Source organism: Cydia amplana, chromosome 1 (genome assembly GCF_948474715.1).
Source record: "Cydia amplana chromosome 1, ilCydAmpl1.1, whole genome shotgun sequence".
NCBI classification, from domain to species: domain Eukaryota; kingdom Metazoa; phylum Arthropoda; class Insecta; order Lepidoptera; family Tortricidae; genus Cydia; species Cydia amplana.
Window position 1 is genome coordinate 4,042,555 of NC_086069.1, and position 21,694 is coordinate 4,064,248.

The 21,694-nt window shown below is 41.0% G+C and overlaps 1 protein-coding gene across 3 annotated transcripts; it reads right to left on the minus strand.

Annotated features, from left to right (window-relative positions):
• Nucleotides 1-735: 735 nt before the first annotated feature.
• On the minus strand, nucleotides 736-21,574 carry LOC134661818 (mothers against decapentaplegic homolog 4). 3 transcript variants are annotated; one of them, XM_063518127.1, is made up of 15 exons: nucleotides 21,383-21,574; nucleotides 20,039-20,277; nucleotides 13,191-13,359; nucleotides 12,383-12,498; nucleotides 12,188-12,281; nucleotides 11,336-11,884; nucleotides 11,094-11,213; nucleotides 9,022-9,138; nucleotides 7,223-7,318; nucleotides 6,292-6,428; nucleotides 5,197-5,288; nucleotides 4,418-4,586; nucleotides 3,954-4,080; nucleotides 1,638-1,782; nucleotides 736-922 (listed from the first exon to the last, which is right to left on the minus strand). In XM_063518127.1, exons 2-15 carry the CDS (start codon nucleotides 20,273-20,275, stop codon nucleotides 853-855), a joined length of 2,238 nt encoding a protein of 745 aa, XP_063374197.1. In that variant the 5' UTR covers nucleotides 20,276-20,277; nucleotides 21,383-21,574; the 3' UTR covers nucleotides 736-852. The 3 variants fall into 3 exon arrangements, with proteins under 3 accessions (XP_063374197.1, XP_063374122.1, XP_063374275.1); XM_063518052.1 differs by having other exon boundaries at nucleotides 13,185-13,359; XM_063518205.1 differs by lacking the exon at nucleotides 11,336-11,884 and having other exon boundaries at nucleotides 13,185-13,359.
• Nucleotides 21,575-21,694: the final 120 nt, after the last annotated feature.

Below are 21,694 nucleotides of genomic sequence, written 5' to 3' on the forward strand. Positions count from 1 at the left end.
ATAACTGATTAGTTCACCTTTCTTTAGACACGAGCGCTGCACATTCTCTTAAATGTGCAATGTTTGTTTCGCATAGATTAATTAGATATAAAATAAAATTTTGGAAGACAGGGGTCCTAAAGATTTGTTTTGTAGGAAAGTGAACTTAAATGCTATATGGCATAAGGTTTAAAGCTGGACCGTCACGGTTCACATCACTCGGAGAGCGTCCATCGCGGTTGTAACGGCCGCACTTTTATCGCGTATTCAGTTTCACGGTTAAGACATTCGCTGTTGCGTTCAGATGTTGGGATTCAGCCTTTGACCGCCAAAGACGTCAACTGACACGCGGGGCTACAGCCCAATATCAAACTTTGAGCATGACGCACCGTTTACCGCACCGTGTGGCTTTTAAAGGGTAAAGACTGCAAATAGCTCAATACGGAGGGTTTTAAAAGGGGCCTAGTTTGATAGATTATCTTTACCGCTGTTCTGCTTATATACCAGAATACAAGGCATTCTAAAGCGTCTAGAAGACTCCGTCTTTTTGTGCCCTCATTTTAGATGGTCCAATAACACAGCGGTTGTTTTTGTAATTCGAATCCTGACATTTAAAAATACCTTAGAAGCTATCGCAAACATTAGAAGATCTCCATTTTTAACCCTCATTTTTCGCTTGAGGCGGTTATATTGAGTTTTTAGTCTTAACTGTGAGAGTGACTTGACTGTCTTCTGAGCAATCTTTGTCACTTGACGAATATGTTATCCGCAGCGATAAGCGATAAAAGCGCGGGCCCGGTACGCCGGCGCGCTTGTGAAACAAACTTGCACATGTGTGGTGTCGTGAAGGCCTCAAAAGAAGCCGATCAACTCCTACTCGATGTTGTTCCGCGGCCCGTCGATCGGCATCGTGTGGAGCACCTCGTCGAGGAGCTGCAGGGCCCTGAAACACGAGGTTAGGGTTTACATTTTGTATGGATACATGGACTATGGACGCTGGGTCAGGAAATTTCGGACTACAGATGTGCAGGTTACGGAAATATTAAAAAAAAATGAAAAATTCTCGGAAATTTCAGGAAAATTTCATAAGAAACAAAGGAAACTTTAATTTTGTAAATACTTCGATGCCTAATACAAAAGTAGAAGTTTCTGAACATTTTCCAAGTGGAAATTACGCAATTTTGGAAACATTCCAAAGACACATCAGTAGTTCGATGATCTAGCCAACATGGTAGGGAACCGTTTGATTTGGGCAGCGCATGATTAGTTTTGTAGAATAACTTTTATAGAAAAAAAAACTTAACTTTTATAGATTAACTTTTGTAGTAAAAAAAGCCATGTGCAGCAACATTTAAAAAAGTTAAGGGTCAAAATTAAATCGTTATTATGGTATCGTAGTACTTAAAACTGATGATAGGAAAGAACAAGCGAAAAGCTATTCACTCGTATTTATCTGTCAATACGCATACCACTACTGCCATCTAGCGTGAAAATAAATATATCTAGCACGTTATAAAATAAACTTGTAAAAAATAGATTATAAAACGAGCTTTTTGCAGAGAGACAAACGCGACACCGGCAGTATTAAAACGACTGTGGTTCTTTGTGATTGTATCATTTGTATCGCTGCGAGTCGCAGTACTAGGCTAGAAGAGTACCTGTGGAGGTGGACCTCGACCCAGCAGGGGGTCTCCTTGATGGAGGTGCGCGGGTAGTCGGGCCCCCAGCCCTTGACGAAGGACAGGCGCACGATGCACAGCCGCCGCAAGTCGTCCACGCCGATACCCGCCGCTGCCGTTAGACCTGCAACATTACATCTACTTACAATACCAGTTCTAGATCTAACATCTGCTGTTAGACCTGCAACATTACATCTACTTACAATACCAGTTCTAGATCTAACATCTGCTGTTAGACCTGCAACATTACATCTACTTACAATACCAGTTCTAGATCTAACATCTGCTGTTAGACCTGCAACATTACATCTACTTACAATACCAGTTCTAGATCTAACATCATTTGAGTACTATAGTTCGTTTTTTTTAGCATTAGAAAGAAGTTGAAAGAAGGTAAGCGATTTTGACATGTCTTTTAATTGAAAAACACTTTTTAAAAATCAATAACTATTACTTATGAAAGCAGAAGACTATAAAAGATAGTATTAGATTCATAATTGTTACATATTTACCGTAACTTATTATTAAAATGTGTTTTTCAAATAAAAGACACATCAAGATTGTTTACCTTATTTCTAATGCTTAAAAAAACGAACTATAACATTACATTAAAATAAAAATACATTAAAATTAACTATAAACTAAATTAAAACTAAACTTAGCAAGGCCACAACTTAGTCAAACAACTCGCCCCGCGCCCTTCCAGACGCAAAGGTGCCCATCACGCTCGCCGCATTGTCACGCGGACAGACAGCCTCAGCACCAGGAAAGACCCGGAACGAGGGTCGTGGGTCACATTTGAGTACTTGTTCTAGATCATATTCAACACGACGGCGCTACAATTCTTTAGGTTCCATTTTTGTTACCTAACAAATATCTATAGCGTAAATTACTGAATTTCTTCCGTGCAATATTGAGCTAAGGAACTAGAGGGGTGGGCCGTGTGCCATGCATGCAGCGCGAAGGTATGGGGGGAGGCAAACAGGGCTTCCATCCCTCGGAACTCTTATATTACTCAAAGGCTCAGTTGCACCAAACCGTTTGTCACCGTTAAAACGTCTGCTTAATCTTATTTGATAGGAAGGTTTCATAGGAAGCGCTGGTGGCCTAGTAGCGGTAAGAGCGAGCGACTTTCAATCCGGAGGTCGCGGGTTCGAACCCCGGCTCGTACCAATGAGTTTTCGAAACTTATGTACGAAATATCATTTGATATTTACCAGTCGCTTTTCGGTGAAGGAAAACATCATGAGGAAACCGGACTAATCCCAATACGGGCCTAGTTTACCCTCTGGGTTGGAAGGTCAGATGGCAGTCGGTTTCGTAAAAACTAGTGTCCACGCCAATTACTGGGATTAGTTGCCAAGCGGACCCCAGGCTCCCATGAGCCGTGGCAAAATGCCGGGACAACGCGAGGAAGATGATGATAGGAAGGTTTCATAGTTTTCTGCTGAGCGACCCTGATCAGTCCGTCAATTCTAGTTGGTTTGGTGCAACTGGCCCTAAATGCTGCAACTACTTTTATCTAACGACGCCACCAGGAGTACTCGAACGGTATTAGGCTAATACTATTAGTCCACAAACTGTCAAATCGTATGGGTTACCATGACAACACACTAAGGACCACTTGCACCATCTCACTAACCCGGGTTAACCGGTTAAACCTGGAGCATAGAGAAATATAGTAAGACAAGAGTGCTCACTCCATACATCAGTTTTGGTACCAAAAATACTATTATTTAGTCTATTTTAGTCTTTATATAGTCTTTTTGGTACCAAAACTGATGTATGGAGCGAGCAATCTATGTATTTTTTTCTCTATGCCTGGAGTTACGATGGTTACCAGTACAATTTGAGTTACCGGGGTTAACGGTTTAACCGTTTAACCCTGGATTAGTGGGATGGTGCATCTGGCGCTAATAGTATTAGACTAATACCGTCCGAGAAATATGCCCCTGAGCTCTAAAGCTTTGGTTTCCTCCGAAAGCGGTGCCGTCATATAGCGGCCGTCTCCATACAAATACTACGACATCCATATTTAGCCGTATTATTTAGTATGGAGACGGCCGCTTTGCCATGATAGAAGCCATAGGACATAAGGTCCAGGTAGTAGGATTGCATGAACACGGAGTGCTTGGAGACCACAGTATACAGTCATCATCATCATCTCCTAGCCGTTTTCGGCCACAGCGACTGCTTTCTACCGCTGAGAGCGTCACTGAGCTCTCAGGTGACTGACATAGACAATCTTTGCAGCAAATGTGCGGCCACACTACTAACATAGGCTACAGTACTAACACTTGTTCATGCCTGGGTGCGCGGGCTGGATGTGACCGGCGACGGCGGCGGCCTGCGCGGCGGCCGCGGCCTGCGCTGTCGCGGCCTGGGACTGCATCTGCCTGTGGCACTGCCGTAGGTCGAACACCTGGAGGATGTACAATTGTAGACATTATGAGAATGGTGGATGTTTTCATACGACTTCAAATAGCCTCCTAAGGCCCAAGGTCCTACCCATAGTACTTATTAACTTTCTTATTCAGACCCAGCTCCTACAACGCTATTGGCGACATGTTTCGGGCCCTTCGGGGTTCCATCTTCAGGCGCTCGTGCTCGCGGCTCGTGCAACTCGTGCACTGATCGCGCCGCTCCCTGCGCGCGCTGACAGGGCGGGGGCGGGGGGCGCGGTGCACTCCGCATCCGGAGTTGTCACGTGAAGAGAGAGAGTTGTGAGTTGTGAGTGAGTTGTCCTACATATACAGTACCTTGATGCATGCGGAGGGGTATATCTTGTGCACCGCGTCGCCGGGCGCCCGGCCCGCCTCGCGGTCCAGATAGTAGGACTGCACGAACACGGAGTGCTCGGACAGGCAGCGCAGCCACACGTCGCCCTCGCCGCGCAAGTCCAGCTGCACGCCCTTGCCGATGTGCAGTCTGTGGTGACAGAAGTACGGACTTATGCAGAGTGAAATTGTTCTTTGACGACCGGTCTGGCCTAGTGGGTAGAGACCCTGCCTGCTAAGCCGATGGTCCTGGGTTCGAATCCCGGTAAGGGCATTTATTTGTGTGATGAACACTAATATTTGTTCCGGAGTCATGGATGTTTTCTATGTATATAAGTATGTATTTATCTATATAAGTATGTATATCGTCGCCTAGCACCCATAGTACAAGCTTTGCTTAGTTTGGGGCTAGGTTGATCTGTGTAAGATGTCCCCCAATATTTATTTATTTATTTATTTTTATTACGACGGCACGCGGATCAAGACAAGATAACGCAAACCCGGTACTATTCTACGAACTTATAAATTAGCTAGAGATAATATAATAAACAGGTAAAATAATGACAACCGATGCACAATAATTATAGGTTGCAAAATTAAGCCCGAGAGAGACGCCCCGTAAAATCCCTTGGTTTTTCAGGCCGTTGCTCGTCCGGCAACAAAGCAACTGTTGCAACAACAACAACAACAACAAATAGCAACAAAGACAGCCTTATGCTTGTCAAACTGTTACCTTTGCTATCGTCATTACATTAGCGTACCTTGCACGTTCGCTCTGCTCTGTTCTGTGAACGTTGCTCAAAGCGCCGAGGCAGAATCTGTTGCCTCCTGAAGGGTCTACGTAACCGTCAACCTGAAATAAAGAATGATTTTTAATGCAGGGATGTGTAAAGTGTCAATAAGATACCTTAACCTGGGAGAATTGAGACTAAATGGCCAGGAATTTATATCGTAAGAATTTAGGTTTTTACGCTTATTATATATTTCACGCTTATATAATATTTTAAACCCTGTTTAAAAGCATCGCTAGTAATTGCCGATTTATTTTGGACATGCATGGAAACATCCATTCGTGTGCACAAATACGGACTGTCGAGGCATTATACTGAGTGCGGATCCTAACACAGAATAAATATTAGTACTAGGTACAGAAGACTCACTCTCTAACTAACAAAACGCGTCTATTGCGACAGATGGCTAGGTGGCGCAAGCGCGAGCAGGCAGGCGTCCGTTCCGTAGCGCGGCAACTACTATATGGCTAGACACCAAAATTGGTGTGGGCCGCATGTACTTGTAGGTACCTACTGTAGCGACGCGACGAAATCGCGGAGTGAGCCACGCCTGATCTCACTTAAGTCTCCAATATTTACTGTTTGTATATCTCATTTTTTAGGGTTCCGTACCCAAAGGGTAAAAACGGGACCCTATTACTAAGACTCCGCTGTCCGTCCGTCCGTCCGTCTGTCACCAGGCTGTATCTCACGAACCGTGATAGTTAGACAGTTGAAATTTTCACAGATGATGTATTTCTGTTGCCGCTATAACAACAAATACTAAAAACAGAATAAAATAAAGATTTAAGTGGGGCTCCCATACAACAAACGTGATTTTTGACCGAAGTTAAGCAACGTCGGGCGGGGTCAATACTTGGATGGGTGACCGTTTTTTTGCTTGTTTTGCTCAATTATTTGTTGATGGTGCGGAACCCTCCGTGCGCGAGTCCGACTCGCACTTGGCCGCTTTATTTTTGTACGTTTAATGTATTTTCTTTTTACATATAAACACAGCCTCTCATCCAGCCGCATATACTGTCTTTCCGTCCGTAGTTATGTCGTGGCTAATAAAAGTGGACTCACAGTGACGTTGGGCCTGCTAGACGGCACTTTGAACGTCTCCCCGACCTGCGTGTCCAACTCGAAGTACGCCACCGAGCACCAGTACTCGGGCGCCGGGAGCTGCGACAACAACGGCTGCCCGCCCGGGTTACCGTTATCTGTATTCAAAAAATATAACATGTAACAACTTTTTAACAAGCAGATACGTCTGCGAGCGATACTCCAAATTTTATATTATAGGAAAATTTCCATTTTTTCCGCAAGCGCTTGCGGGTTCAAGTCCTGCCGGAAGCGTAACTTTTTCCATTTTTTCCTTTATTATAAAATTTGGAATATAAGCTGTAAACTACACAACAAGTTTTAAAAAAAACTTACAAGCCTGTCTATCACGGTCTCGAGTTTTTGGTACGATACTAAAATAATCCAAAATAAAATTCTAGCACGTTAAAAAAACACATACATAAAAGTCTGGGACATTTTATTTTTATGGCATCGAAAATGAAAAATATTTGAAGTCTAAAAATGTACACATCAGTGAGAACCAGGTTTTCGAAGTTTAAAAACCCCACACTTGTACACAACTAAAAAAAAACTAAATAGAAATCGGTTCGTTTAGAGCTACGACGGGAAAACATACAGATGCACACATAAAACTAATAACACTCCTCCGTTTTTGAGGATGTTACAAATTAACGGCGTTATTCATAAACTGCTAAGTTAATCAGTTGATGATCGTCGTTTGTCCCTATCTGTCGATATGCCATAGAGAGGGACAAACGACGATCAACAGCTGATTAACTTAGCAGACATTTATGAATAACGCCGTAAATAGCTAAACGAGTGCGCGAGTTTCGTGGCCTTCAGGTACGCCAGCCAGGCTATATTTGACTATAAACTAAGCAATGGGTGTGCCTTATGTCATGAGCATAAGGTCTGTTATCGATTGACGTACAGTAGTGATGGTGTTGCGGCGGCGCGTCTAGCGGCGCGGGCGCGGGCGGCGCGAGGCTCTGCGTGTACGTCAGCGTGTTGTTGCCCGTCCACGTGCCTACAACAACAACGCACAATTATTGTTTTAACTAATTAAGCCCAGCATTAAAAAAAAATATTTGACTATAATTTTATTTTTTAATTTGATTGACTTAAATGGCCCGCTACGTGGCCGGCTATGTGTCCTGTTATAGTTTGTCTCATCTCAAACATAGACAGAGAGAATCATACTTATAATCTTTGTCTTACACTAGTACTAGCACCCAAAAGAAAATGATGAGTTTTTTTGTTCCTATTTACTGACAAATTGGTTTGACCAACTATAAATATGACGATAATGGCATAATGAGAAGTCTATAATACGTTCACGAAGCCTCGGGGTCACCACACATAGAATGGCATATATTTTAGGTAATGACCGCGAGTTGTTTTATGCGGTTCAACAGATAGATCTGACTTTAGATAGGGCGTCTAGAAAAAGTGAAGTTCTCACGTATGTGCACGGACAAGAGAGTAGCTACTACGAGTATGGCTTGCGTAAAATAGACTATTAGCCAAACGCGTTATACTAACACACGAGTTGGTAACACTGTTCTTTCTGTTCTGTTCTTTGACTTAACCCTAATGTCTTAACTTTGAATGGCAACCGCGAAATCGCGAATCAAAGAAGGCAGGAAAAAAAGCCCCCATCAAAGAGACGCTGATCACTGAAGTTGTTAAGATCCTTGGGGCAGCCTATGTCTAGCAGTGGGCGTATTTCAGCTGATATGCTGATGATAATCTTGCGATTTTCGAGTATAACCACAGAATAAATAATAGTACTACCGTACAGAAAGGACACATACGCCAAAACCGAAGTTTGACAGCGATTCAGGGACGAATCATGCTATCCCTTTCGGCTATTTATGGTTGTCAAAATTCAAGTCATTATCTTATCTGTGGTCGTGCACGCAAATAGACGTCAAGTGGTGCCAACCTTAACAATTGCTCGGAGCAATGCTGAGCCGAATGGAGCCGAGTTTGGAGTGTCTCCCCACTGGCCCCTATTTCACCACGGTGACAGGTGCGACAATTGTCGACATCACTGTTACTGACGTCACAGGCACCCATGGGCTACGGTTACCGCTTACCATCGGGCGGGCCGTATTCCTGTTTGCCACCATCATTGTATTATTTAAAAGGTATAACATGTTATTAGGGTTCCGTAGCCAAATGGCAAAAATCGGAACCCTTATAGATTCATCATGTCTGTCTGTCTGTCCGTCCGTATGTCACAGCCACTTTTCTCCTAAACTATAAGAACTATACTGTTGAAACTTGGTAAGTAGATGTATTCTGTGAACCGCATTAAGATTTTCACACAAAAATAGAAAAAAAAATACATTTTGGTGGTTCCCCATACTTAGAACTGAAACACAAAAAATTTTTTTCCATCAAACCCATACATACATATGTGGGGTATCTATGGATAGGTCTTCCAAAATGATATTGAGGTTTCTAATATCATTTTTTTCTAAACTGAATAGTTTGCGCGGACACACATTTTACCACTTCCAAAGTGGTAAAATGTGTGTCCTGTAACTTCTAAAATAAGAGAATGATAAAACTAAAAAAAATATATGATGTACATTACCATGCAAACTTCCACCGAAAATTGGTTTGAACGAGATCTAGTAAGTAGTTTTTTTTTAATACGTCATAAATCGCCTAAATACGGAACCCTTCATGGGCGAGTCCGACTCGCACTTGGCCGCTTTCTACCTTGTTGGTGCTGCGTGCGCGGCAGGGGACTAGGTTGTGGCGCGGGACTGCCCGCCGAGGCGAACCCGTTCTGTTGGGAACTCTCGGCCGACCCTGATGACACCGACACAGGACCCGCTAGATTAAATAACGGAAATTAGTATTTGTGACAAGTGTGGAAAGTAGCATTTCCAAAGGAGCGTCCTACAATATATTGATTTAAACTAACACGATTTTCACTCATACTTTTATAAAACACCTTCTTTTTTTTTGTGATTAGCAAATGTAAGGATGAAAAAACATTGTCATTACGTTGATACAATAGGGATGTTGACAATTTTTTGGAACTGGTTTCATTTTGTAGATAGACACGTAATAATTACAGAAAAAAATATTAAAAAAATAATATATTCATTAATTTTGAATAAAAAAACATGTATAAGTTTCGTGTTTAAATTTCGCGCCTAAACGCTCCAAACTGTCACGTGACCTTGATGACGTAACGGCGTTTTAAACAAACTGCTGTCAGTCATTGTTTTTAGGGTTCCGTAGCCAAATGGCAAAAAACGGAACCCTTATAGATTCGTCATGTCTGTCTGTCTGTCCGTCTGTCCGTCTGTCCGTCCGTATGTCACAGCCACTTTTCTCCGAAACTATAAGAACTATACTGTTGAAACTTGGTAAGTAGATGTATTTTGTGAACCGCATTAAGATTTTCACACAAAAATAGAAAAAAAACAATAAATTTTTGGGGTTCCCCATACTTCGAACTGAAACTCAAAATTTTTTTTTTCATCAAACCCATACGTGTGGGGTATCTATGGATAGGCCTTCAAAAATGATATTGAGGTTTCTAATATCATTTTTTTCTAAACTGAATAGTTTGCGCGAGAGACACTTCCAAAGTGGTAAAATGTGTGTCCCCCCCCCTGTAACTTCTAAAATAAGAGAATGATAAAACTAAAAAAAATATATGATGTACATTACCATGTAAACTTCCACCGAAAATTGGTTTGAACGAGATCTAGCAAGTAGTTTTTTTTTAATACGTCATAAATCGCCTAAATACGGAACCCTTCATGGGCGATTCCGACTCGCACTTGGCCGCTTTTTTTAATTCTTTATATGGCAACTGACAATTTTTTTTAAAGCCTTAACGCACTACTGCATCGGACAGCGACCTTCTTTCTCGCTCTAACTTATAGCTGCGTCCTTAACGCACCACCTGACACACTATCGATTCGTGCGCCGCACCGCACCAAGATCGCGTTTCGGTACAGATTTCTGTAGACACTTAGGCAGGTTTTATAACTTTGGTGATTCCACTGTGATTACGTCACGCGCTCCGATTGGCGTTTGCGTCACGTGATACTGGGCATTATTTTAAATACTATTGATTATTTTTAATTAATTTATTACGCATATTTACACTTGCAAAATATGATTTTCCGCGTTCTAATATTCCCTATGGTAAAAACATAACATGTTATATATTCGCGATTCATGTCAACATCCCTATTACTCGCCAGTCTACCTGTGACCACGAACGTAATGTCACGTTCGAAACGTCAGGTCATAAATAAACGTAAGTCTTACGCGATTAAGTCCCGTGGTAGTTATAAAAGTATGAGCGTCCTACGTTCGTCTGTTTTAAAATATCGAACTCACTTTTCTGCATACTAAGTGTAAGGCCTGAGTGGACGCTCGAAGCGGAGCGTTCGGCGGGGCGTGCAGCGTGGCGTCGGGCTCACAAGTGATTTGAGCAGCGTGCACTAAGGCCGCTCCTATACGTGCGCATTTGTTTAACATGCACACCGCACGCCCCGCCCCGCTGCACGCCCAACAAGAGCGCCCACTCAGGCCTTGCATAACATGCTTATGCGGATCCACGTAAAGAAGCACTTTCAGAGCATACACATTGTGAAATATAATTCGAGACGTAGAACAGGCGAGGCCGATTTGCTCTACTCAGACTAAAATCCTAGTTTTAGCCTGAGTAAATTATGTTTAAAAATACTAAAAATAATAGTAAACTACTAGACCATATAACAATCTTTGAAATCAGAACAGAAACAAGTAAATATGATGCTAACCTGATATAGTCTGTGTCATTTGTGTTTCAGTAGTCGTCTGCTCGGACGTGAAGAACGTAGTGTTTTGTCCGTCAATGAGGGGCGTCGTCCCGCCGGGCGACATACTCACCGGCAGGGCAGCTGCAAACCACAACCATTATGCACCTTATCCGCAGTAACATAAGGCTCAAAATCAAGCAGAAGAATGCACGTTTTACAAGCGTGACAAAAGCAAAATAGGTGCAAAATAAAACAAAGCTTACAATGGTTCATTCTTTTCGGTAACCACATCGCTCTCGCGTCTATAGTGTCCGGGGGTTCCAGCTTCGGCGCTATCGTCCTCTGCTGGCTCATGACCATCTGTTGCGGGCTAGGTATCGACATCCCCTGGCTTATGTTGGGCATCTGCGGCGTCCCCGGAGACATCTGAGTCGGCGCGGGAGCCATGCGCGGCGACGGCATCTGCGGCGTGTTGGCCACCATCTGCGGCGTGCCCGGACCCATCTGAGGAGTCCCCGGGCACATCTGAGGAGTTCCCGGACACATTTGAGGCGTGCTCGGACCCATCTGAGGCGTTCCGGGGCACATTTGAGGCGTTCCCGGCCCCATTTGAGGCGTCCCCTGCCCCATCTGAGGCGTTCCTGGTCCTAATTGAGGCGGGCCGGGTGTCATTTGTCCGTGGTTTGAGATCATTTGAGGCCCAGGGGAGAGATGGGGCATCTGTGGAGGCTGCGCCATCTGCGGCGCCCCGGGCGGCCGGTGCGGCCGCGGCCCGTGCGTCGGCGAGAACATGTTCGGAACGCCCTCTGGCGCTAAAATAAAGTAAACGAAAATAATGCAAAATAAAATTCGCGAATCGCAAATAAAATACAATCACTTCAACTCATAAAAGGAAGTATCCAACTTTCGAACGAAATAAAAGACTGGAAGGAAAAACAAGTAAAACACGCCAATTTGTTTTTCACAACGAAAGTGGCTCACAATCAGGATGTGTCAAATAAAATGTTACACAAACAAGATTTTTTAATAGACCTACACGACAACTTTTGACTTCACCTTCACAACATCAACATACTCAACTCCACTCAACAGAATTGTTGTAACCGCCCAGTTACCTTGCGTTTGGTTTATGATGATGTTGGTCCCCTGGAACTGCTGGTGGTGGTGCGGCAGCGAGTGATGGTGCCGCGGGCTGGCGGCGGCGTGGTGCTGAATAATTCAACGTTAGTTATTCAACAGAAACAAATTGATTAATAAATCAGAGGCTGTTTTCAGGATCACAGTAAATGCAAGATGTCTAAAAAATGTACCTGTATTGTGACCAACTCGCCGGTGTCCATGTCCATGCCATTCCCGCTCAAGCCAGCTGTGTACTCGTCCTTCACTAGACGGCTTGGGCCAGATGTCAATGTCAGCCCGGAGAGATCTGGAATTATAAGGAGATTATTATTTGTTACATAGGTAATTTAATCTAGTTATTTTTCATCATGGACAAACTAAGGGCCAGTTGCACCAACCACATTTGACAGACTGATCAACGTCAGCCGGCGCGCCCCGGCGCTTTACTATGAAACTTTCCATACATAAAATATTAGCGAACTCTTTCACGATACGAACAGTTTGGTGCAACCGACCCTAAGCCTTCGGTCGAAGGCGTAATCACACGCGCGTCACGCGCGTCTACAGCGCAATATCAACCCTCGTGCATCCCGACAAGATCCATGATGACGCACCGAACACGATAGACGTGGCATTCGAAGGGTTTAAGGGTTTTTCTTGGCACTTGATTATGTTGGATGTAACTCATGTTGCCATTGCCGGACAAAAAGGTTCAGTAAAATCTTAATTCAAAGCATAAATTCTTAAGCATTCTCATTCTAACTGAAAGTTCTTGATATGGAAATTTCTTCAATTTCCTCTTGGCATTATTTAATACACATTCAGTGTTATAATGACACAGGCTCTGATCATAATCAGACCAAGATAAAGATATTTTTGGGTCGAGTTAAAAACTTAAAATGGAACACATACTCGTACAGACAGGTGTTGTATGGAAACAATAAGCCTTTACAGTGATTCCATGCTAAGACACTGCGTGTAACAAATACTAACCAATACCTGGTGATACCACCCGCTCATAGTGGTAAGGGTTGACGCACACCGAGTCGCACTTGAGGTCGAAGGCGAACTGGCAGAACTTGACGTGCTTCAGCTCATTCTTGTGCAGGTCCGGCCAGCGCCATATGCGGGCGTATATCACGTGTGGGAAGCCCTTGCGGCCTGCAACCTGCCATATTAAAATAATGAGTTTACATTGTATTTTAAAGTCTATCCAAATATGTAGGTATATCAGTTTGGTCAGTTGGTCGATGTCAGGTTACCACAGAGGTTACAAGCCCTGATACTGACTGAGGCCCTTTTCACACCTTAGGCATATCTAGAATTCTTTTTAAATACAGTTTGAAACATTAAGGCTTTTACCCTCAAGGGACAGTTTGAAACATTAAGGGGACGGTATATGACGTTTTCGATTTAGAGCTCACTTTGTGCAATCAATTTGTTCAAGATATGTTTAATAACTGCATTAAATTATACGTAAATTTGTTCACGAAGAAGCCGTGTACCGGCTCTTCACGGCATAATATTTTTTATTTGCTGTAATTCTCTACAAATCGACACTAAAAGTATCCAAAAATCAAAATATGGAGTTCCGTTTGAGCAACACGCATTACAGTTTTGCCTTTAACAGTAATTGAGTTGTTGTGTGATTTTGAAAGCTAGATAACTAAACTATCAAATTATTATCTACTTATATTTTTACTCACAAATACAACACAGAAATTCAATCCCAAATGTAAACTTTCGTACAATTTCCATACATTGACGACATCACTCAAAATTCTTCTTCGAGTCAGATGGCCGCTGGCCTTGGATCGAAGCAGACGTATACGTCGTCGTAGCTCGTTTTTGACATTATTTAGACATTTCATCATATACGCATACGAAAATGTATACCAGTAGATAAATTGTATTTCAAAAAATAGGGTAAATAAATTTATTTAAAATTTGATTTGTTGTTATTTACAGGTCGTAACGATCGAAAACAGCAGTAAACTATCCTAAAACAATACGATTACAATTGAATTTAAGTAACTTGTTCCTTCAAAACCCGCTTAAAATGAAAAAAGTTTAAAGACTCGTTTTACTGATTGGGATTGATTTTCATTATGCTGGTATCAATTTTGCGTCATTAAAAAAAAGTATATGACTTCTGTACGTCAATGACATTTGATGTCAATTGTAATCTTGTATTTACGTTAGAGAATATTATATATTCATTTAAATATTACTTAACTATTAATACGAAGCGTAATTCGTTTAATACCTGAAAGTCTTAGTGTCTACACCTACTTTGTTGCCGTTCGTTCCGTCTATATGTGTGCGATTACGTGCTGTTCTCAATAATCAAGAAACAAGCCATAATCTACAAGAATAAAATATCAGCAAGACCAGCATTTAGTACTAACTAGTTTTTGCGGATTTGGAGACAAGAGATGAAGCTTACAGGCTAATACCGCTGCGGTCTGGTTATTGTTATGTGTATATATCGAGTATTATATAAATTTACTATAAAATAACAATGTTTTATTTCAATGACATTATGTGCGTAGGTACATACATATGTTTCGGTGATTATAAGAATTTTGTCCACACAATAATTGTGCAAAGCAGAGACTGCATCATGCTTTCTTTACGGTATAAGCGGTATGGTACCGTTATTATTTATCAATACCGGTTCGTTTTGAAGGTAAAACTATACCGGTTGAAATACAAAGTACGGTACCGGTATAAAATTACAGCAGGGACAACCATTTTTATAGGTGTACAGTCAGCTGCAGAGAAAAGGTACGACCAGATAGATATTGTATGCAGGGGTGGTACCTTTTCTCTGCAGCTAGCTGTACCTAAACCATCATTGACCGAGCGTTGGCGAAGGTCTCCGTTTCTACTTGGGCAAAAATGCTTTCGTATGTCCGAATTCTTCTCCTTTGCATATCACATTTCTCAACTGATTCTCGTGAAAATTCGGTAGTCCGATATAATTATTCGGTTTCTTTTTTTTTGAACAATTTAAAATAGGCAGAAATTGTCATAAAGGACTTAAGCGCCAGTAGGGTCTGTGACACTTAAGACCACTGCGATTATTAGGTACTTACTGGCAGTGGCGGATTTCCCATAAGGCACAGTAGGCTCGAGCCTAGGGCGGCGAGATATTAGGGGCGGCAAATTGTGACAAAAAAATCGCTGATGATAACAAGAAATAACTTAAAATTAGGCCAGGCAACGAATTCTCAAAAAAAGGTATAGAGGGAAATGCTTGGAATACAATTTTTGACTTCGTAACTTTATTTGAACTGGTTAGGAGGTGAACATATCAAAAGTCCCCGGCCGTAGCCGGGGGAAGAGGGAGGTTTGGAGGTCCTATTTTTCGGTTTTTCGCTTATATCTCGGAAACTATGCGTTGTAACGACTGATCATTGTACAAAATGAAAGCTGATTAAATTTGCTACAAGTTTTATTTAGTACAGTTTTTCGATATCTTGAGGGCCCTCCACAGTTGTGCGCGAATCGCGGCGCGAAGCCGCGAACGCGAGTGTGGCGTCGATTTCACAGATTGTTCACGCCTTCGCGCCTTGTTTCCCGTTTTTTGTCGGTTTTTCGGCCAGCGTCAAAGGAGGCGCGAAGCGCGAACTTGCAAGACTCCACAATACACACTATTTTGGCTCATCAGTTGCATGATAAATATTAATTCTATTATATATAGCGGCTATATTTTACGGTTTTACAACAAAACAAAATGGAAAAATAGCTACAGCAAGCATGATGCCTTAGATAAATGACAGTTAAACTCGATCAGCTGATGCTTTTCAGCCATCTTGGCCCGAACTAAACTGCGAAATCACCGAGAAGTTTGAGAGTGTGGAGTCATACGTCAACGTCGCGATATGTTCGCTCGGCGAAGTAGCGCCGCGATTCACGCACAATAGTCTGGAGGGGGGCACAAATACAAATAGGGCCCTCCACATTCGTGCGTGAATCGCGGCACGAAGCCGCGAACGCGAGTGTGGAGTCGATTTCGCAGATCTGCTACACTGTTAAAATCTTTCGGGTTCCTTTCCTCGTGAGCACCGTGAATATTATTGATGGAAATTTAATGCAAAATTATAGACATTCAAGAGCGGATATCTCAAAAACTAAACAAGATACCTATCGAAAAACTCGACTGTATAAAACTTGTAGCAAATTTAATCAGCTTTCATTTTGTATAATGATCATGTCACAACGACGCATAGTTTCTAAGATATTATAAGCGAAAAACCGAAAAATGGAACCTTCAAATCAAACCCCCCTACCCCCGCTCAAGGGCTACGGCCGGGGACTTTTGATATTTTCACCTCCTAACGAGTCCAAAAAAAGGTACTAAGTTAAAAATGTGTCCCAAGCATTTCCCTCCATACCTTTTCGTTGCCTGACCTAAATGTAGTCAATATGATGGGTGCTGATGCTGAAGGGGCGGCTACAGGGTCTGAGCCTAGGGCGGCAAAGACTGCAAATCCGCCACTGCTTACTGGCCCCTATTTCACCACGACCACGGTGACAGGTGCGACAGTTGTCGACATCACTGTTGCTGACGTCACAGGCCTCCATAGGCTACGGTAACCGCTTACCATCGGACGGGCGATGTGCTTGTTTGCCACCAACATTTTAATAAATAAATAAACTCCATTATATTGCCACTAAAAAAATCTTATTTTGCGAAGCTAATGACAATTGTCACAAGAAACACGGCAACTATCGAAATTGCGACACAGAACTCATTTCCTGTCAAGACTTACCGAAAATTCTTTGAAAAATTTTTTCGCGAGAGAAATGTCTGTTTTATCCGATATAATAAAGTTTTTTTTAATAATAGGTACAATGACGGTGGCAAACACGAATACGGCCCGCCCGATGGTAAGCGGTAACTGTATTATTAAATTGTACAACGGGACTTAATCGCGTATCTAAGTTTTAAGATTTACCTCCGACGTTTCGAGGACGGCGTTGTCCCCGTGGTCTCGGAGAAGACTGGCTTAAGTTGACATCAGCATCTTCTAACCGCGCGAGTTTTTCGAACTACCCGCACTTGGTCTTGTTTATCCGCTTGAACGTTTTGCGGTTCCGTTGTACAATTTAATAATGTGTAAAAATCGTGAAAGTTTAAATCAGTGTTAGCGGTAACTGTAGTCCATGGATGCCTATGGCGTCAATAACAGTGATGTTTTTGTCGTACCTGTCACCGTGGTGAAATAGGGGCCAGATTACGCCGCGCCGCGTGGAACGTGAGGTGCATTGGGGTAAATGCATACCATTCACTCAAGGAAAATAATCTCCCTTATAAGATCACTCGTGTGTCTGCCATTTTGTTAAAGCCAATTTTCACCGTAACTACTGGACTAGTTCAATTGAAATTTAGTACACATATGTCAAGTAAGGAAGTAGTAAGTCGGTGATCCGAAGATGAGTAACATAAATAAATGAACTTTTAACTTTGCGGCGATTTTTGGTATCATGTGACATATCAGATATAAGACATAACTATAAGTAGGTGAGCAAAAATGTACCATAACCTAACTCAGAATTGTATTACATAAATACATATACAAAAAATAGTTCAACGCCAAAAGATTAATGGAAGACCTATGTCCTATAATAGGTGAGTTGGTCTTAAACAAAAAATATGCAATAAAAATGTGTAACTGTGGAACCCATAGTGAATCCTACTCGTACATGATCGGTTTTTATATTATGTACCTATAAGATATTTTCTACTTTATACGTGTACCTACATAATATTTACTTATAAGCAGTTGTCACGTAAAATATTTGTAGATTTTTTTGGAAGTATGTGTCACATCATCATCATCTTCCTCGCGTTGTCCCGGCATTTTGACACGGCTCATGGGAGCCTGGGGTCCGCTTGGCAATTAATCCCATAAATTGGCGTGGGCACTAATTTTTATGAAAGCGACTGCCATCTGACCTTCCAACCCATAGGGGGTAAACTAGGCTCTTATTGGGATTAGTCCGGTTTTCTCACGATGTTTTCCTTCACCGAAAAGCGACTGGTAAATATCAAATGATATTTCGTACATAAGTTCCGAAAAACTCATTGGTATGAGCCGGAATTGCAATTCGCACGCTCTTACCGCTAGGCCTCCAGCGATTTTTTTGAAGTATGTATAGCACAAAAAAAATATTTAGAAATGTAACATTTAAGGTAGGTAATTAAAATACGGTATAAACATTATTGGAGAAGACTTGGAGGAAGTGTCATAGGGATCTACATTCGATGCGTGGAAAACAAGTTCTTTTGTCTAATTATAATCCATCGGCAATCACGCGAGCGCATAAAACGAAAATCATTTTTTTTTCACTCCCTAAAACTCCCGTAACCTAATAACAGTAAAACAAAAAATAAAATATAGAGGGTTACCAACCAGCCAAAGAATTATAAGTAGATATATGCACTTATCCCAACGCACCTCACGTTCTACTCTGCACGGGGTTCATTGCCGCTCCTACCGCCGTAAGTAACTATCAACACCTACATTATCAAGGCTACGATCGAAGATAATCGCTTCAGCACTGAAATAATACCGGTGGAATACCGGTATAATATTTTTTATTTTAATTGTATTAATTTAATAGTGAAACAAAAGGCGAATATACCACATAAAAGTAAATCGGTAAAGATATTAGGGGTACATTAGCCAACACTGTTTCCATATATTTTCAAATTTTATTTTGTCCGCCTTAATTAAATTTTGCACCCTGCCGGAACTTTATTTATTTAAATTCTCATTTAATTGATTTTGAGCCTTATGAAAAGTCGTATAGAGTAGTAAATAAAATTTTACATCTGACTTAATGACATCTGGTTTTATTCGGTTTAACTTTAGAAAACGCGTATCTCGACAAAGCCATAATGTAGAAAATTGTCAACAACCAAATGAATTATTAGAATTTAAATACGTCACGTGTGACATGAACAGACAAGGAAAGCAAGATTAAATGTATTGTTTCTCTTTCTTCTTTCAATGGAACGCTTTTCCTAAAAGGAGGCCACTAAACTCAAAACGCTATCTTAAAAAAAAACTTGATGGGTCAGTGACCTGTCCCAGTAAAGTGAGGTAGTGTGCGTGAAGTGCGCTTGTGTGTGAAATGGGGTAAATTGACAGAATCTGAAAATTTACCCACCTCTACCGTCACCTTAAGGCTTTTACCCACATAGTACGAGATCTTAGATCCCGTTTTCTAAGGGGACCTTGCATTTTGGAGACAAAGCAAACCGCTTGGAACAGGTGTTCCTGGGGGTGATCTGAGCTGATTTCGCCCGGTTGCCGAGATGTCCCCCAATAAGGAATTCATTTCTGTGACTAAATTTTCACTCACCCATACAAAAAATACGAGAAATTCAAAATTCAAAAAAAATCTTTACACTTTTTTTTGAAAATCCTCTACAGAATTATAAGTATGAGGATTTGCTCTAGAAAAAAAATACCTGTGAATAGCCCAGTTATCCTTCTATATAGCATAATAAACTTTCTTTTATAACTCTCGTTAAAATAAATGTTTTGTGTCGCGCGTACCTGCATTGTAAGAATGGTATGCAGCTTTAGGATTTTTAAGTAGGTTCAGCTCAGATCACCCCCCAGGAACACCTGTTCCAAGCGGTTTGCTTTGTCTCCAAAATGCAAGGTGGTGGACCTAAGATCTCGTGCTAACATCGGGAAAATATAACAAAGGAAAAGTCAATTTTATAATGGATGTGCGAGAAATAAAGCTTAAATAATAATAATAAAAGCCACCCCAGCAGGGGGCACAGGATGGAAAGAAGAATAATAATAAAATTTCAGATATACCTGTAATCTGCCATCCAAAGTCCTCTGTATTGTAACACATTTGCTTGGGTGCGCCCCATTTGTGGTGATGGCTGTGATCAGCGAGTCTAACTCATCCCGTTTCTCCTTGAGCTTCTTGACAAGAGATTCTATGGCACGTTTGGAGAAGCCCTCACTCTCTCCGCCCTGCCGGTGACACATGAGAGAGTGCACAATACTCAGGCAGGCGTCTGCCGACGTGGGAGCTGTGGTGTTCATGGCTGGAAAGTAATTTAACAGTGGTGTATCTGGATAGAGCTTATATCAAAATATAATGAATAAATAATTAATGGATTGCATGTATTTAACAAATGACTTGTTCAGAGAACTAACTGGTAGTAAAGCCAATTTATGATTATGCATATTTATGCCCATTTAGCGATGTAATTTAAAAAAGGGGTTTGTAAAAAAACATACAATCTATATTAAAATTATGAATAGGTACCTAATACTTTGGTCAATGGTGTTCTAAAATTTAATTAAAAAAAAGAATGTTTTTTATCAAGTTTAGAATGCTCAAATCTAAAATAGAGTTAAGGAATATTTTAAGCGAATTCTAACCATCAAACTAAATATACAGGAATAAATATAACAATCAAAATACAGCACAAAATATAACTAGCTATCAATACATATATTACCATAAAAGTAATAACTAGTTAACTCACATTTATAGACGGGTCTATCGCGAAATTTATTTAATTACCTTTATTTACCGACGTTTTGACACAGGTTTCACTGGTCGTGGTAGCGGCTAACTGATATCCCAGCAGAATGTCAAAACAACGATTTGTGTGTTTTGCGTCTACAAATGCGAGTTAATATGTGTTCAAAACGCGAAAGTTTTAAATGTTATAATAACTAGTTGTCAATAATGGGTGTCTTTTTGTGTGCACCTGAATCATTTTTGGTAGTTGCAAATTAATGCATAACATAAGTATTCAACAACTTGTGGTGCAGTTTATTCTGCCATAAAAGTGGAGAATCTAGTTCCATCATTAATTTACATTAAAAACTGTATTTTCAAGTAGCACAAATAAATGATCATTGAAATAAAGTATGCCATATTACCAAATTGCTAAAAATAACAATTAAAAATTGTTCTGCCTAATAGAGCCTAATGAAATCAAGCGGCCTTTAAAACTACGCTCGTTGTAAACATGTTATGACATAATTGCACAATTGTTTAACGAACACAAGGCTTTTTAGTGGTTCAAGTTCATGATTATAATCTAGGAAGAGATAAAATAATACAAAATAGAGAAAATAGTCATTCAGCAAAATGCTGTGTTCAGTGATGCAATAACGGGCGATATAATAATTTACCTGCGAGCTTTCAATCAATCACACTGGAATTCGGTGTTTGTTTTGCGTTAAGAATTATCACTAAAGTCATCGATAAGTTATGAAAATTGATTTCCTTTATTGTGAGATGATACCAAAACAGAAAGCGACATTATGGCGGCGCATAGACTATTGTCTATTGTAGAACTGTGACGGTATTGCTACATTTAATGAATTATATCACGGCTGTTGTACATATACTTCACAAAAGTGTCGCTATTTTTTTAATAAAATATAATTCAATGTATAATTATTTGTATCTCATGAATATAATATAAAACATTTTTGTTATTA